This window comes from Budorcas taxicolor, chromosome 10 (assembly GCF_023091745.1).
Source record: "Budorcas taxicolor isolate Tak-1 chromosome 10, Takin1.1, whole genome shotgun sequence".
NCBI classification, from domain to species: Eukaryota; Metazoa; Chordata; class Mammalia; order Artiodactyla; family Bovidae; genus Budorcas; species Budorcas taxicolor.
In genome coordinates this window covers 97,755,122-97,769,585 of record NC_068919.1, presented here as the reverse complement: position 1 = coordinate 97,769,585, position 14,464 = coordinate 97,755,122, and the positions used below count along the sequence as shown (strand labels likewise).

Here is a 14,464-nt window from a genome sequence, read left to right as displayed (position 1 = left end):
TGAATGGTTTGCCTTGGAAATGAACAGACATTTCACATTGTGGATATGACTGGTGATGGAAGAAAAGTCTGATGTTGTAAAGAACAATATTGCATAGGCACACCCAACAGACATTCAACAAAGGTTTTGTTAGAAATAGTCTTTAATAATTTGAAATACACTCTTTGTCACTTAGTGTGTGTTACTTCTGTTAATCTGCTGCGGCTGCTGCTAAGTTGCTTCAGTCGTGTTCAACTCTGTGTGACCCCGTAGAATCTAGGTGCAGTAAATGACTTTTTCTTTAAAATGTCCTATGTCTTATCTGAATAACTTACATGACTTTTTTTCTCCTTAGAGTCATAAACATTCCCGGTGTATACGACCACCTCTTCCCTATTTCAATGTATCACATCAGTTTGCTACGTTCGATCTTAAGGGTTCTTTTGTAAGTAAATAAGTGGAACTTTTATTTTGGTTTTGATTTGAGAGTTTATATATTTTATCATGAGCTAGGAGTTTTTAAGTGAAATATTATAAGCTATTAAGAGTTTGCGTATGCATTGTTAAGTGCCTTGGTGTCTTCTCTTTGCTGACTGGTTTTAGTCAGGAAGTACAGAAGCCACCAGGAGGTAATGCTGTTTGTGGTTTTGAAGAATCCTAACAAAAGTCACTTGCAAAAAGGTTGTTCTTTTGGGAAGAGCATCATTTGTGTAATTGAGGAAGCTTTCCAGCACTGCTCTTTACAACATTCGATATTAAAAGATACAAAATTCTTGTTATTTCTACCTATTGTTAGATTTGAATACAGAAATATATACAGTGCACTTTCTACTAATTGCATAAGCATTGTTTTTTAATGCCAGAAAGTTCTTAAAAAGCTTTTTATATAGGTATAATGAGTATTTTTGAAGCAAAGATATCAATCTTTTTTAACATTTGCCAAAAGTCTGCAGTGTTTGTAGGAAATAAAGTATCTGCTTGAATAATGTCTTCCTACTTTTGAAATGATTGTTGCTTAAGGTTTGAGGTGGGTCTTTTGGTAGGTAGAAATAGAATGCACCTTATCCTTGGTTCATTCTTGCTGGTACAGGTTTTAGAAGTCCTCCAGGAGAAGATGGTGAATCACTCAGCAGTGCTTTCTTTGTGTTTCCTCCTCAGAGCCAAATACCCGAGCTGCAGGTGTGGTATACCAAACTTGGAAAACCATCGGAGAGATTTCTCTTCAAACAACTGGATTCTCTATGGGTAGTTCTAAATAAATTCCTATAGTCTGAGCATTGCAGTAGGGAACAGAAATTTGATTAATGAATTAGTTTTTAATTTCATAATTGATTTATGGCTGAAGCATAATAGAGATAAAGTTGCCCCCCCCCCATTTTTAAAAATAGAAGTCCTCTTCGAGGACGTATGTTTTGGTAGATGGGTTTGCTCTTGGTATTCAGTTTGTCTTGGTGAACGGTATCATCCCTTGGTTGCCCAGGTCAGAAATTTGAGTCTCATTTGAGACTGTCATTCCCACCCATTCTTTGAACACCCTCCGTGACAAGTACGGACAGCGTCACCCACATAGTTCTCCTGCCCAGGCCTCATTCTCTGTTCCTGCTGCTCCTGCGCATTCAGTTCCTCATCAGGTCTCTCTTGGGTTTCAGAGACTCTCTCTTGCTCGTTTAAGTCTCTCTCCCAAACATCACATTGCTCCCAGAGCTGGCTTTTGTCTGTCCTTTGCTCAAAGGCCGTAACGATTTTGTCCGTTTACATTCCTTGTGTAACATGTGACCTCATTAATACCTCACGAGGTAAAAGAATGCTTTCTTTTCTAGAGGCCTGTCCTTCTAAATTGATCTTTCTTCTCACACTAAACTTCTTGCAGTTTTCAGAGCATGGTTATGCCAAGTTAATTACTTCTGTGACTTTGCACATGATTTTTCTTCCTCCTGGGATGCCTTGTTTGTATTTTTATCATCCTTCAAGACTCACCCCAAGTGTGGCTTTCTCTGAAGCCTTCCCACCAGTCTTAGGATCATAGCCACCTGGGGATGTGTGTTTGCCTAGTAAGCATGTCCCTGCTGCACCGGCTGCCTCAATGATTGAGTCCCTGCCTTATACATCCTTAAAGGTCCCTGCCTTTTTGTCCCAGGTGCCTAGTGTGGAGCTTAGTAAATGGTGGTTTCTTATCAGTAAATGTTTCAAAGACTGAATTGGTCCATGCAAGCACATCACTTTGCCTAATTGACACAAACCTACTTTTTCTGGTAATTATTAATGTTCTGTGACTCAACTGGTCACTATCAATAAATGAAGTTAGTGTAGCATCTACTTTTTGTATGACACATTGCTAGAAATAACATCATGAAAATGATTTTCCCATAAGAAAAATATATCATTTGGGGTTACTCCTAAGACAGAATATGGTATTAGATATTTCATAGATCTGACCAACAATTTATTGAAGCAAAGGTGTGATATAAACACCTTTAATTCAAAGTAGAAAAGAAGAACTGCTCAGATTTCATGAAGTGAGCATACATTTAGTGCCAACGTCAATTATGCAAAAGCTTTCCCTGTCTTTAGAGGCTTGTATTTGCCGTAGGACACCTATGATGTGGGGAATGTTTCTTCTGGGTCACTCACTGAGCTTAGAACTTTATGAATATTGTCTCATTTAATACTCACAACAGCCCTATGTGGTATGTATTTTCTACTCATTTAGAGATGAAGCGATTATGGCTTTAAGAGATTACATAGCCAAAACATAAACCTAGTTTGCTAATTGAAATATGTATTGAACATGTGATGAGTAGATAGGACTTTTTTTTAAATTAATAGTAAGGTTTCTGTGTTTAATAGCTGAGTCAACAGTAAGATTTTACCAATATTTCTACCTTAGTGAAGTCCTAAAAAATAAGTAAGCAGATCTCTTAGGTACACATATTTCATTTATACACAGGCTTTAACGACCTTAGAGTCCAATGGAAAGCATAGGCTGATAGAAGCAGATTTGGGGGTCACCTGTTCCTTCTTCCTTGTATGAAGTGAAATTCTCCTAATATCCTTTCTAGAATGTAACTGTATAAAGTCTTCTAAAGAACTTAAGAGAAAAGATGTCCAGGGCCTTGGTATTAAGTGTGCATATTCACAAATAATTAGGGACTTCCAACAGAAATCACTTTGGCATTTCTTAAGCTCATTTTTTAAAAAGCTATTTGACTCACGTGAGATGAGCTGAGGCGCCTGGCTTGACCACAGCGTCGTTTCTCTCTCAGCTGCTCGACAGCGGTGGCAGCTTCACGCTGGAACTGCAGGAGGACGAGCTGTTCACGCTCACCACACTCACCTCCGGCCGCAAAGGCAGCTTCCCACCACCTCCCAAGCCCCAGCGCTTCCCCTCTGTCTATGAGGATAACTTCAACATTGGTAGGTCTTTGTACTGACACTTCACTTGGTTCCCATTTTCAGCAGTAATGCATAGATTTCTACCTATCAAACTGGTGCAAGACGGGGTCTGTGAGAAGCACACTGATTTAGTTCTAAATCTCTATGTGGTAAAAGGAACCCAATTTCTCTGTTGCTTCCAAGTAACCTCACAGCTTGAGGGCCCTGTAATTTTCAGTACCAGAAAAAATTTAGAGGTTATTGTTGGAATGAAAGTTGTACAGACCTTACTCAACTTACAGTAGGGTAGGTCCTGATAAACCCACCATAAGTTGAAAATACTGTAAGTCAAAACTGTACTCCATGTACTTTAATATACTTCGCCTACCAAACCTGTTAACTCAGCCTAGCCTACCTTCAGTGTGCTTCAAACACCTATGTGGCCCAGCAGTTGGGCAGAACCCTCTAACACAAAGCCCAACAAGGTGTGGCGTGTCTCCTGTCGCTCCCGATGCTGTAAAGAAAGGGAGCCCAGGACGGCCGTCAGGGTCCAGAATGGCGCTCAGTGACTCTGTTGTTTACCCTCGAGATTGTGTGGCTGATGGCGCTGTGGCTTTTTGCTACTCACTGCCACTGCCTGCAGAGGCAGTGTGAGAGGGTGTGCTTATCAAAATCCAAAATTTGAGGTACAGTTTCTACTGAGTGCATACCACTTTCATACCAGTGAAAACTTGGAAGTCAGGGCAGTTAAACAGCTTGCGTGGGGAACTGACTGAGCTAGACTTTGAAGCCAGGTCTGCGTGTTCCTGAACTCAGGATCTTTCCTCTTAAGCATTTGCATGGATTGAATATGTAAAGTCTGTGTGTCAGACTGATCGTATTGATATTTAACAAGGATGACATAAAGTCAGTAGCTCTTTAATTACCTAACCCTACCCTTTGACTATTTATAAGTATCATTTCCCCGGTAGCTCAGTGTTCAAGAATCTGCCTGCCAATGCAGGAGATAGGGGCTCGATCCCGGGTCGGGAACATCCCCTAGAGAAGGAAATGACAACCCGCTCCAGTGTTCTTGCCTGGGAAATCCCACGGGCAGTTTGGCATGCTGCAGTTCATGGGGTCGAAGAGTTGGACACGGCTTAGCGACTGAACAACAATAAAAAATATCATTTGCCTACTTAAACCTTTTCAGAAGTATATCAGAATGCACCAGAAAACATTAGAGAGGAGAGATGCTGTAAGAATTTGATAACTCAACACTCATTTATTGTGTTCTGAACAGATTACCCGTTTTTTAGTGAAGCTCCAAATTTTGCTGACCAGACCGGGGTGTTTGAATACTACGTGAATATGGAAGACCCCGGAGACCATCGCTTCACACTGCGGCAGGTCCTCAATCAGAGGCCCATCACGTGGGCTGCCGATGCGTTCAACACCATCAGTGTTATCGGGGATTACACATGGTATGTAAAACTGACCTCATCTTTACCGTAGATCTGGCGAAATAACCTTGTAATGTCATCGGGTACCTTCTGAAGCCAGGACTCCACAACAGCTCTCCTTGTCCAGGAGCCTAACAGGCCCGTGATAACCGTTGAATACCACAGTGGGTGCAAACCAGCCAGTCGTTTTCCTGTTGTTCAGTGTCCTTCCCTCAGATTTCCCCAATTTAATAGTAATCGTGGCAGGATAAGATTGGTTTTAGTGTGAAATCTGAGGGCTTTGGCCCCAATTATAATTTAAAATTTATGCATAAGCAGACTTTGTGATATGCATGTTGTTTTTAAGCTTTTTTTTTGCTGGAGAGTTGATGTGTTGATCTGGTGTTGCCACCTGCTGGACCCATACTTGAATTACACTGTTTTAGCCTTTGTGCAAAATCTGTTTACAAAATGACAGTAGATGGCAATAGTAAAAGGCAAATCATCGTTCAGTTGGCTAGTGAATTTAACTAGTATACTTCCACCGTGAGACATAAAATACAAGCATTTCAGGCTTAGTGATAGTAACTATTAATGCGAAGTCACAAAATAGCCATATCTGTAGCCTGGAAGTCGGACAGGGAAGGGAAGATAATTTGGAAGAGAGCCTTGAATTGTTTCTTTGAGGAATGCTGCAAGAAGTCTTTATCCCTTCTGCAGAGCCTTAATCTGTGTTATAAAATGCAGTTCTAGTCACAAGCTCTGATATAAGTCTTGAGAAACTTTCAGTTATCCAAAGTTTCTGGAACCATTATAGCACCATAAAGAATTATTAGGATAAAGAATTCTTATCTAATTTAGGATAACTTTGGTGGATTATCTTTTTATACAACAGAAATACTGTTTATACCAGCATCTCTGTTCAGTTCAGTTCAGTTCAGTCGCTCAGTCGTGTCCAACTCTCTGCAGCCCAATGGACTGCAGCACACAAGGCCTCCCTGTCTATCACCAACTGCCAGAGTTCACTCAAACTCATGTCCATCGAGTCAATGATGCCATCCAATCATCTCATCCTCTGTCATCCCCTTCTCCTCCCACCTTCAATCTTTCCCAGCATCAGGGTCTTTTCCAGTGAGTCAGTTCTTCACATTAGGTGGCCAAAGTATTGGAATTTCAGCTTCAACATCAGTCCTTCCAATGAACACTCAAGACTGATTTCCTTTAGTATTGACTGGTTTGATCTCCTTGCAGTCCAAGGGACTCTCAAGAGTCTTCTCCAACACCACAGTTCAAAAACATCAGTTCTTCTGTGCTCAGCTTTCTTTATAGTTCAGCTCTCACATCCACACATGACTACTGGAAAAACCATAGCTTTGACTGGAAGGTCCTTTGTTGGCAAAGTAATGTCTCTGCTTTTTAATATGCCATCTAGGTTGGTCATAGCTTTTCTTCCAAGGAGTGAGTGTCTTTTAACTTCATGGCTGCGGTCACCATCTTCAGGGATTTTGGAGCCCAAGAAAATAAAGTCTCTCCGTGTTTCCATTGTTTCCCCCTCTGTTTGCCATGAAGTGATGGGACCGGATGCCATGATCTTAGTTTTCTGAATGTTGAGCTTTAAGCTAACTTTTTCACTCTCCTCTTTCACTTTCTCAAGAGGCTCTTTAGTTCCTCTTCTCCTGACAATCTTGATTCTAGCTTGCGCTTTATTCAGCCTGGCATTTCACATGAGGTACTCTGCATATAAGTTAAATAAGCAGGGTGACAATATACAGCCTTGACGTACCCCTTTCCCAATTTGGAACCAGTCTGTTGTTCCATGTCCAGTTCTAACTGTTGCTTCTTGACCTGCATACAGATTTCTCAGGGATGCTGGTAAGGTGGTCTGGTATTCCCATCTCTTTCAGAATTTTCCACAGTTTGTTGTGATCCGCACTGTCAAAGGCTTTGGCATAGTCAATAAAGCAGAAGTAGATGGTTTTTTCAAGAACTTTCTTGTTTTCTTGATGATCCAATGGATGTTGGCAATTTGATCTCTGTACTTGACACTTTATCTGGATATTCTGGTCATGTCAGTGGGCTTTGTGATTTCCTTTTTTTTTTTTTACTAATGGTCTTATTGTAAGACAGGTGACTGAGTTTATTTGTCTAAGGGATGGGCCCTGTTATATTTTGACCACTAGTCTGGAAGCCAGCCGCCATAGATACTTTGTGGGGCAATCCTTATCTCCCATGCCTGTGAATATTCTACATGAAGTTCTCTCTGAACCCCAAATGTTTTGTTTCTGGCTGAGAATCTGGAAGAGTTGAGAGAATTTCATTTTAATGGAGAGATGATACAGAACACCATCCAAGGATTAACCAAAACTCTTGGTAACTTTGAAGGTTTTGCAGTATTTACATAGCAGTACTCAATCTTTACTATTGCAGTGGGGAAGGAGGTAGGGAAGGGGAGGATGAAGTGAAGTGGGGAGAGAAGGAAAGAGTGGCATATTCTGAAAGAAAAAGAACCAGAAAACCTCAGTTGCGCACGTTGAGAGAGGACTGCTTCCGTCCTTCTTAGCTCCCCACTCCTCCTGTCGTTTCGCTGCTCAGGAACACACCGCGACCCCCACCTAACCTGATCCACACTTCCGGGCCTGATTCCACAACCTTGTAAAATTTGCTCTCATCCTGTTTACTTTGTGTTGTTTCTCATTATCCTATTCTGGGTGCAGGGGAGCCAGAGCTGTTGAGAGATGCACACGCATCCCACGTTCATTTCTGTCCTCGGCTGCGATGCCGGTTTATTGCAGGGAGTGGAGGGAATGAAAGCTGGGTAACACTGAACACTGGTCTGTGCTTCTGATGGCTGCTTTATGCTGAAGGCAGCACTCTGCCTACCTTACAGACTGGGAAACTAAGGCGTCCGGGTAAGATTGTTCAAGATCCCATACTCTTAAATTCAGAACCAGGGCCAGAGGCCAGGTCTGTCCTGCGCTGTAGCCCCTGCTTCTTGGACCTCCTCTCACAGCCTTGTTTTAATCATTGTCTTCTCCCTGAGGGCAGGAAACGGAAAGTTAGAGTGTATCCAGAGTGCTGTTCCAGTCAGCTCTGTGCATGCAGGGTGCCGTCAGTTTTTTGAACTGTGTTTAGGACAGAATTTCCCTCACATTTGCTGCTGCTGCTACTGCTAAGTCGCTTCAGTTGTTTCCGACTCTGTGCGACCCCATAGACGGCAGCCCACCAGGCTCTGCTGTCCCTGGGATTCTCCAGGCAAGAATACTGGAGTGGGTTGCCATTTCCTTCTCCAATGCATGAAAGTAAAAAGTGAAAATGAAGTTGCTCAGTCGTGTCCAACTCTTAGCAACCCCATGGACTGCAGCCCACCAGGCTCCTCTATCCATGGGATTTTCCAGGCAAGAGTACTGGAGTGGGGTGCCATTGCCTTCTCCCTCACGTTTAGATTTAGTTAAGTGTTAGCACAGTAATTTGACTATAGAGGGTGGACTTTCCCAAAGCTCCTTCAAACGTTCATCTTAGTAAGCTTTGGCTGGGATCTGAGGACAATCACAAAATTATCTTTTTTGAACAGACCTAAACTCTGAATCCTTTTGATCAAATTTGCTTAATATGTTGGCTGGTTTTTATTCTCTCAGCACTTCTGAGGGGTTATGACTGTGGAAGATGAAGCCAAATTTTTATTCTATTTTATTCCTTATCTGTAAAATTGCCTGTAAGTTCTGATGCAAGAATAATTTATTATGGAATGTGATGTAAAAAAAGAAAACATCTGATCTTCTCTGACTGTCGCACTAAATAGAATGAGTTTATGGTGCTGATAGGCTCTGATGAACCGGCAGAGAGGTAGGGGATTTGAGGAGCCAGTCCGGTCCCAGGTGGTCTCATGCTGGTGGTGATCTGCACAGAAAAGAGCACTCTCTGCAGGGGGCGGGGGTGGGGGTGGGGGTGGGAACATACAGGAGACTGGGCTCTAGTTACTTAGCATTTGGTCTTCCCGTAAAGTAGCCCAGCTTTGATTAAATGATTAAATTAGGATTTCCCTGATGGTTGTGTACCTGTTGTAGGTGCTTCTTTTTTATATTTTCCTTTACAAAGTAACATTGCCCTGTGCAAAATTCAGTAAGGAGAAATGTAAAAGCCACATAATTCTAGATCCAGTTTCTCCCCATTTCAAAAAATATATTTCTTGGCATTCTTAGTTTTAGATAAATTGCTTGCTTCATTGCTTGGCTGTGTGCAAGCTAATTCTTTCCCATTTGCACTTAAAATTTGAGTAGGAGGGGAATTGTTTTCAGAGGTCATGTTGGACTGGGGTGACTTTGGGCTTCCCTGGTGACTCAGCGGTAAAGAATCCGCCTGCCAACGCAAAGAGACCTGGGTTTGATCCCTGAGTCAGGAAGATCCCTTGAGAAGGCGATGGCAACCCACTCCAGTAGTCTTGCCTGGAGAATTCCATGGACAGGGAAGCGTGGTGGGCTGCAGTTCTTGGGGTCACAAAGAGTTGGACACAACTTAGCAGCTAAACAACAACAAATCACTGCAAAAGAAATCCGGTAGCATTTGTGAAAGGAAGCCTGGAGGAGGGCATCATTGATGATGCCCTGTTAGCTCCTGGTTGGCTGAATCTTTGTTCTCCTTTGATATACTCTGTCAGTCAGCACTGCCAAAACCCGGGTGTTATTGCCTCTTCATAGACAGAGATACCCTACAGGGGAAAATGGTTCTCAGAGTGAGGTTCCTGGACCTGCAACATCAGCGTCACCTGGCAGTCTGTTAGACATGCCGGTTCAAGGGCCCACCCTATACCTGCTGAGTCAGACCCTGAGAGTGGGGCTGGCAGGCAGAATCGGACACGCCCTCCAGGGTGACTTCCATGAGGCTCAAGTCTGAAAACGCCTGCTGCAGAGTTAAGGGAGAGTTGACTCTGACTTGACAGAGAAAATGATGTTAGATCTTTCTCCTGTCATTTTTAAGTCTTTTTAGGGTTAAATGTAAAAATTAGCCTCAAAGTAACTTTTCCCAGAGGCTCCTAATACGTAGCCTTCACTGCTTCTCTTTGCTGATGTAAATAATAAACTTTTTTGCTCAGACTTACGTGGAAACCTGTCTTTTATGTATTCCTAGAAAAAAATGGATTCTTATTATATTCTTAGAGTAAGAAGTTATTTTATTATAGAACTACAGGAAATATATTCTTAGGAAACTTGAAAACAATAAATATTATTTTCCAATAGTAAGTCATTTTAAAGAGGCAGTGAAATGACTTGACTTTAGTCATGTGAAATTTAAAACCATTATTGGTGAAGATTCTTGACGCCCATGCCTGCTATTAATATGGACTTAGCGAAACACATCCTTCCCTCAGTTAGACGTTGGGAAGCATGTGGCTGTGCAGTGAGCCGCTGGTGCTGCATCTGAAACGACATAATTAAAAGCACTAACACTCTGATTCTGCAGGTCCAATCTGACTATAAAGTGTGATGTGTACATAGAGACCCCTGAGAAGGGAGGCGTGTTCATTGCTGGAAGAGTCAATAAAGGTGGTATTTTGATTAGAAGCGCCAGAGGGATTTTCTTCTGGATTTTTGCAAATGGAACCTACAGAGTCACAGGCGATCTAGGTAAGTGCATTCTTCTGTGGCACGTCATTTACTGTGTGATATGTTGCTGTGAGTGTCTGCTTTTTACCTATGGGAGCAATGAAATACCTCACCGTGTTTGAGCATCTAATTGGGAAGAGATTCAGCATGTGTAAGCAAACGCCGAACGATTCCAAATTATAGTGTTAATTAATCAGTACAGAGGCAGCCCGGTGAAAGAGGAAACTGTGCGAAGCCTCCCGGGTATTGTAGCCTTGAGCTGGCTGTTAAGAGTGTGGTGTGGGGGTGAGGAGAGAACACTCAGGAAATTAAAAAAGAAGCAGAGCTACAAGAATGTTGCTGGTGTGCTTCTGGAAATATAAAGGGAAGAATTAACTTGCTTAAAATGGAGATACCCTATTTCCTAATTGAGTCAATAACTTGAAAACAGCTTGACTTTATTATTCATCTTGACAGTCTCTGTCTTATGTATAATAGTATTTTATCTAGAATAGCTACTTAGAATCTGTTCAAGTTGAATTCCACCTACTTCACTTTGGTTTGGGTACACACCACTCTGTTGAAACTAGATCTTATTGGCGACTCTTTCTGATTCAAACTCTCTTGACTTTCATCCTGCATTAATAAAAAGTCTTCTCTCCTATTGTTTTCCCCCTTTGCTTCTTCCTTAGGTTAAAGGGCTCCAATGATAAAATAGAAGTTAAAGAGAGAGTAGGTAATAAGGATATTAGAATAGAAATTGCATAATCATAGCATGGCTGGGCTGGAAGGTACCTCGCATTTTCCAATCCAAAAGAGAGTGCCAGAGAGGTTAACTGATTTGCTGAAGGTCTCAAAATGAGGTAGTGGAACCAGAGATTTAAATCTCTGTCTTCAGTCCCCACTGCCCTGTGTCTTAAACTGCCCATTGGACATCTCATCCTGAGTTTCTGTCAGGCATTCAAATATAAAACATTCAAAAATTGACATTATTTTCTAATTCTCTAATGCAATTAATATTACCTTGTAGTCAGTTACACTACCTGGAAATCTTATGGTAGTTTTTTGACTGTTCCTGCTTATCTTCCATATTTGGTCCGATCAGCTGTATATACAGACCTGAATAAACATGCTAAGGCATCACGTGCCCTGCTTGGTTTGTAAGCTTATTTTGCTCCTTCTCTTGGGAGCTCATGTATTGTATATGGCTCAGGGCAGGATCTCTGCATGTTGGGTGCATTCCTCAATGAAGGGTGTTTTTTGTTTCAAATCAGTTGTAGATTTAAATCTTGGAAATGTCGATCTTTCTTATGACCGACTTCCCTGCCTACGGATGCAGCCAAGAACCCCCAGTGAGTTCTGGGATTCGGTGATTTAGATTTAAAATATGCCAACTAGGATAATCTTTTTGTGTTACAGCTGGATGGATCATCTATAGTTTAGGACATGCTGATGTTACAGCAAAAAAATGGTATACACTCACTTTAACTCTGAATGTAAGTATTGCCGATCCCAGTTCTGGAGGTAAAATGTTCTTTCTTGTGTCTTTTTTTTTTTTTCTTAACATTTTATGTTATCACATGAGGTGGGGAAAGTGTGATAAGCAGTGGAGAACAGGCAGAGAAGCTGCCATGATGCCAGCAAACCGCCAGTCCTTGGGATGCTAGCGTGCGTCTGGGTTATTTCACCCCAACTGGTGAACCTCTGCGTCCTTATCTTTAAAATGGAAGTAAGCTCTGTGGGCTGTTTGAGAGTTAGATGATTTTTATTTTTCACTCGACACATTTTTATCAAGTGTCTACTATACGTACTGTTCTAAATACTAGGGATATAGTAGTGAACTAGACAGGCAAGGTTCCTGCTCTCTCAGAGCCTCTGTTCTTCTGGGACAGGACTTATTAAGCTTTTTTTTTTTTTTCTTTTTTTTCTGTAAAGGGCCAAAGAGGGAACTATTTTAGGCCTTGAGCGCCCTGTGATGTACTTTGCAGTTCTTCAGCTCTGCTTTTGTAGGGAGAATGGAGCCTTTGACAGTAGATGGATGAACGGGGGTGGCTGTGTTCCACTGAATTTATAAAAATAGGTGGCTGGGCTGTGGGCCAGAGCTGGCTGACTCCTGCTGTAAATAAGCAAATAAAACTGTGAAGGTAAAAATGGGATAATGAGATAAAGTAGCTTCCCTGCCAGATTCTCCAGATAGCAGCCAGGGAAGGCCTCTTGGAGGTGGTGACTGAGCCGAGGTCTGAGCGGAGGGCGCCCTCTGACTGGCCGGGTGGGAGCTGCGGTCAGAGGACCGGACAGCAGATGCCGGGGGCGGGGCGGGGAGACGAGCTTCTGTGCTTAATGGGATTTGTGTGCGCAAGCTCCGGGCTCAGTGTAATAGTCACCAGTGCCTCAGTGGTGGAAGAGGTTCAACAAGCACTGGCAGAGCTGGAGCTGGGTCGCCTTGAGGTGTGCAGTAGTGGGAGCGTACGTGGCTCTGCACGTGGAGTCGGGCAACTTGAATTCAGGCCTGAGCATCGCTGGTAAATCTGTGATTCTGATCGCTCGTTGCCATGTCTGCAGCCATAAAACACAAGAGCTCAACGAAGGCCCATTCCATGATAAGCGTGTGACTCGAGAGCGGATTTTATTCTGACTCCGCCCAGCGCTTTGGGTCTTTTGCTCTTCACCCTTTTGAAATTAGCTAGTTTTAAATGGGGCCGGAAGGAGTGTGCTGTGAATGTTTGCTCGCAAGCAAGCTGTAATAATGGTAAGAGCTGTGTGCCAGGCACTTAGCTAAGTAGGAAGGGCAGCTGTCTGAGCAAGGCACTATGTTTATCTTTCTCTGTCAGTGACCAGTGCGTTGTTCCTGTGGGTGTTTCTCTCTTCTTCCATCCACTCCCCCCGCCCCTCCCAGTCACCAGTTTAAATGCTGGTTACTGTTTTCCTAACATAAGGGTGAGCTTTTGATATGACCTCGAAGTGATATTCTGTACATGAGGATAAAACAATAAAGTGAAGGTTAATTACTCTTCTCCTGGCTGGGCTCATTCTCTTTCATGAAGACCTTAAATAAACATCTTGCCCCTGCAGTCCTGTCTGAAGAGCTGGTAGCTAAAAGGCCGTAATTGCAACTACGTGTAAATAAGAAATATGTTTTATTTTAGTGAGCTTTTGTTTACAATTTTATCATGATGTTATGAAAAGTGTTACATTCCTACAGATTTTACAGCATTTTGGGGGAGTACAGGAAATATTGAGGATTTTGTGCCTTGGGAACTGTTTATATAAATAGATGAGAATTTCCTTTGAGAAAACTTCTCCTGCATTTCAAACTTCTGCTCAAAGTTGTGGGACCCTATTGCCTTGATGAGCCTTGTGTGAGAAGAATATTTGCTACATCTTTGCTACACTAAGTGGGTGGCCCTTTCATTGAGCAGCAGGCTTCAGAGGGCCATTTTCCCATGTCTCTTAAGGGGTGTGTCTCTCTCCACTCCAGGGTCGTTTCTCCTCCGGCAAGCTGAATGGCAAGACCCTCTGGAAGAACATCTCTGTGAACTTCCCAGAAAACGGCTGGGCCGCGATTGGGACTCACTCCTTTGAATTTGCGCAGTTTGACAACTTCCGTGTGGAAGCCTCGCACTAATCCATAGTGGGCCGCGGGACACTGTGCATTGTCCTTCTTTATGCTTTTGGTTCAGAGCCAGTTCTCGTTTTGATGATCAATATAGGAGCCTTTCAGAGGCGAAAAATAATGAAGAGGAAATGGGGAGAAAAATATATTTTTGCTGATCCTCTTGAAGATTATTTTAGAACTAATTCCAAGGGGAAACAGGTGAAGCTTTAACATGACCTGATGTGTCCCATACATAGGACACGAAGTACGCGGGTCCCATCCTTGGGAGTGGTTAGGGTGTTGAGACCCCGATGCCTCGTGCTAATGTCGAGGTGGCTTTTGCCATCACACTTGCCCGTGCAGATGGCCAGCACTCGCTCGGACGGCGATGTGTCTGTTCACGCTGACTGCGTGTCCCCATCGCGGGCCACGCTGCCTCATAGGAAGCTGAAGACCCTGGAAGTTCTGCTGTGTGGGAACCACTCCAACATGTTACGCCTGCACTCTGAAAGTATTTT

General features: G+C 42.8%; 1 protein-coding gene across 1 annotated transcript in view; it reads left to right on the top strand.

Annotated features, from left to right (window-relative positions):
* The window catches only part of GALC (galactosylceramidase), a 53,883-nt gene extending 39,789 nt beyond the window's left edge, over positions 1-14,094 (top strand). The window contains exons 11-17 of the mRNA XM_052646831.1: positions 335-424; positions 1,138-1,224; positions 3,243-3,393; positions 4,634-4,814; positions 10,230-10,393; positions 11,771-11,847; positions 13,830-14,094. Coding sequence (XP_052502791.1) covers positions 335-424; positions 1,138-1,224; positions 3,243-3,393; positions 4,634-4,814; positions 10,230-10,393; positions 11,771-11,847; positions 13,830-13,976 — 897 coding nt within the window. The 3' untranslated portion in view covers positions 13,977-14,094. The remainder of the gene's footprint in view (positions 1-334; positions 425-1,137; positions 1,225-3,242; positions 3,394-4,633; positions 4,815-10,229; positions 10,394-11,770; positions 11,848-13,829) is intronic.
* The last annotated feature ends 370 nt before the right edge of the window (positions 14,095-14,464 follow it).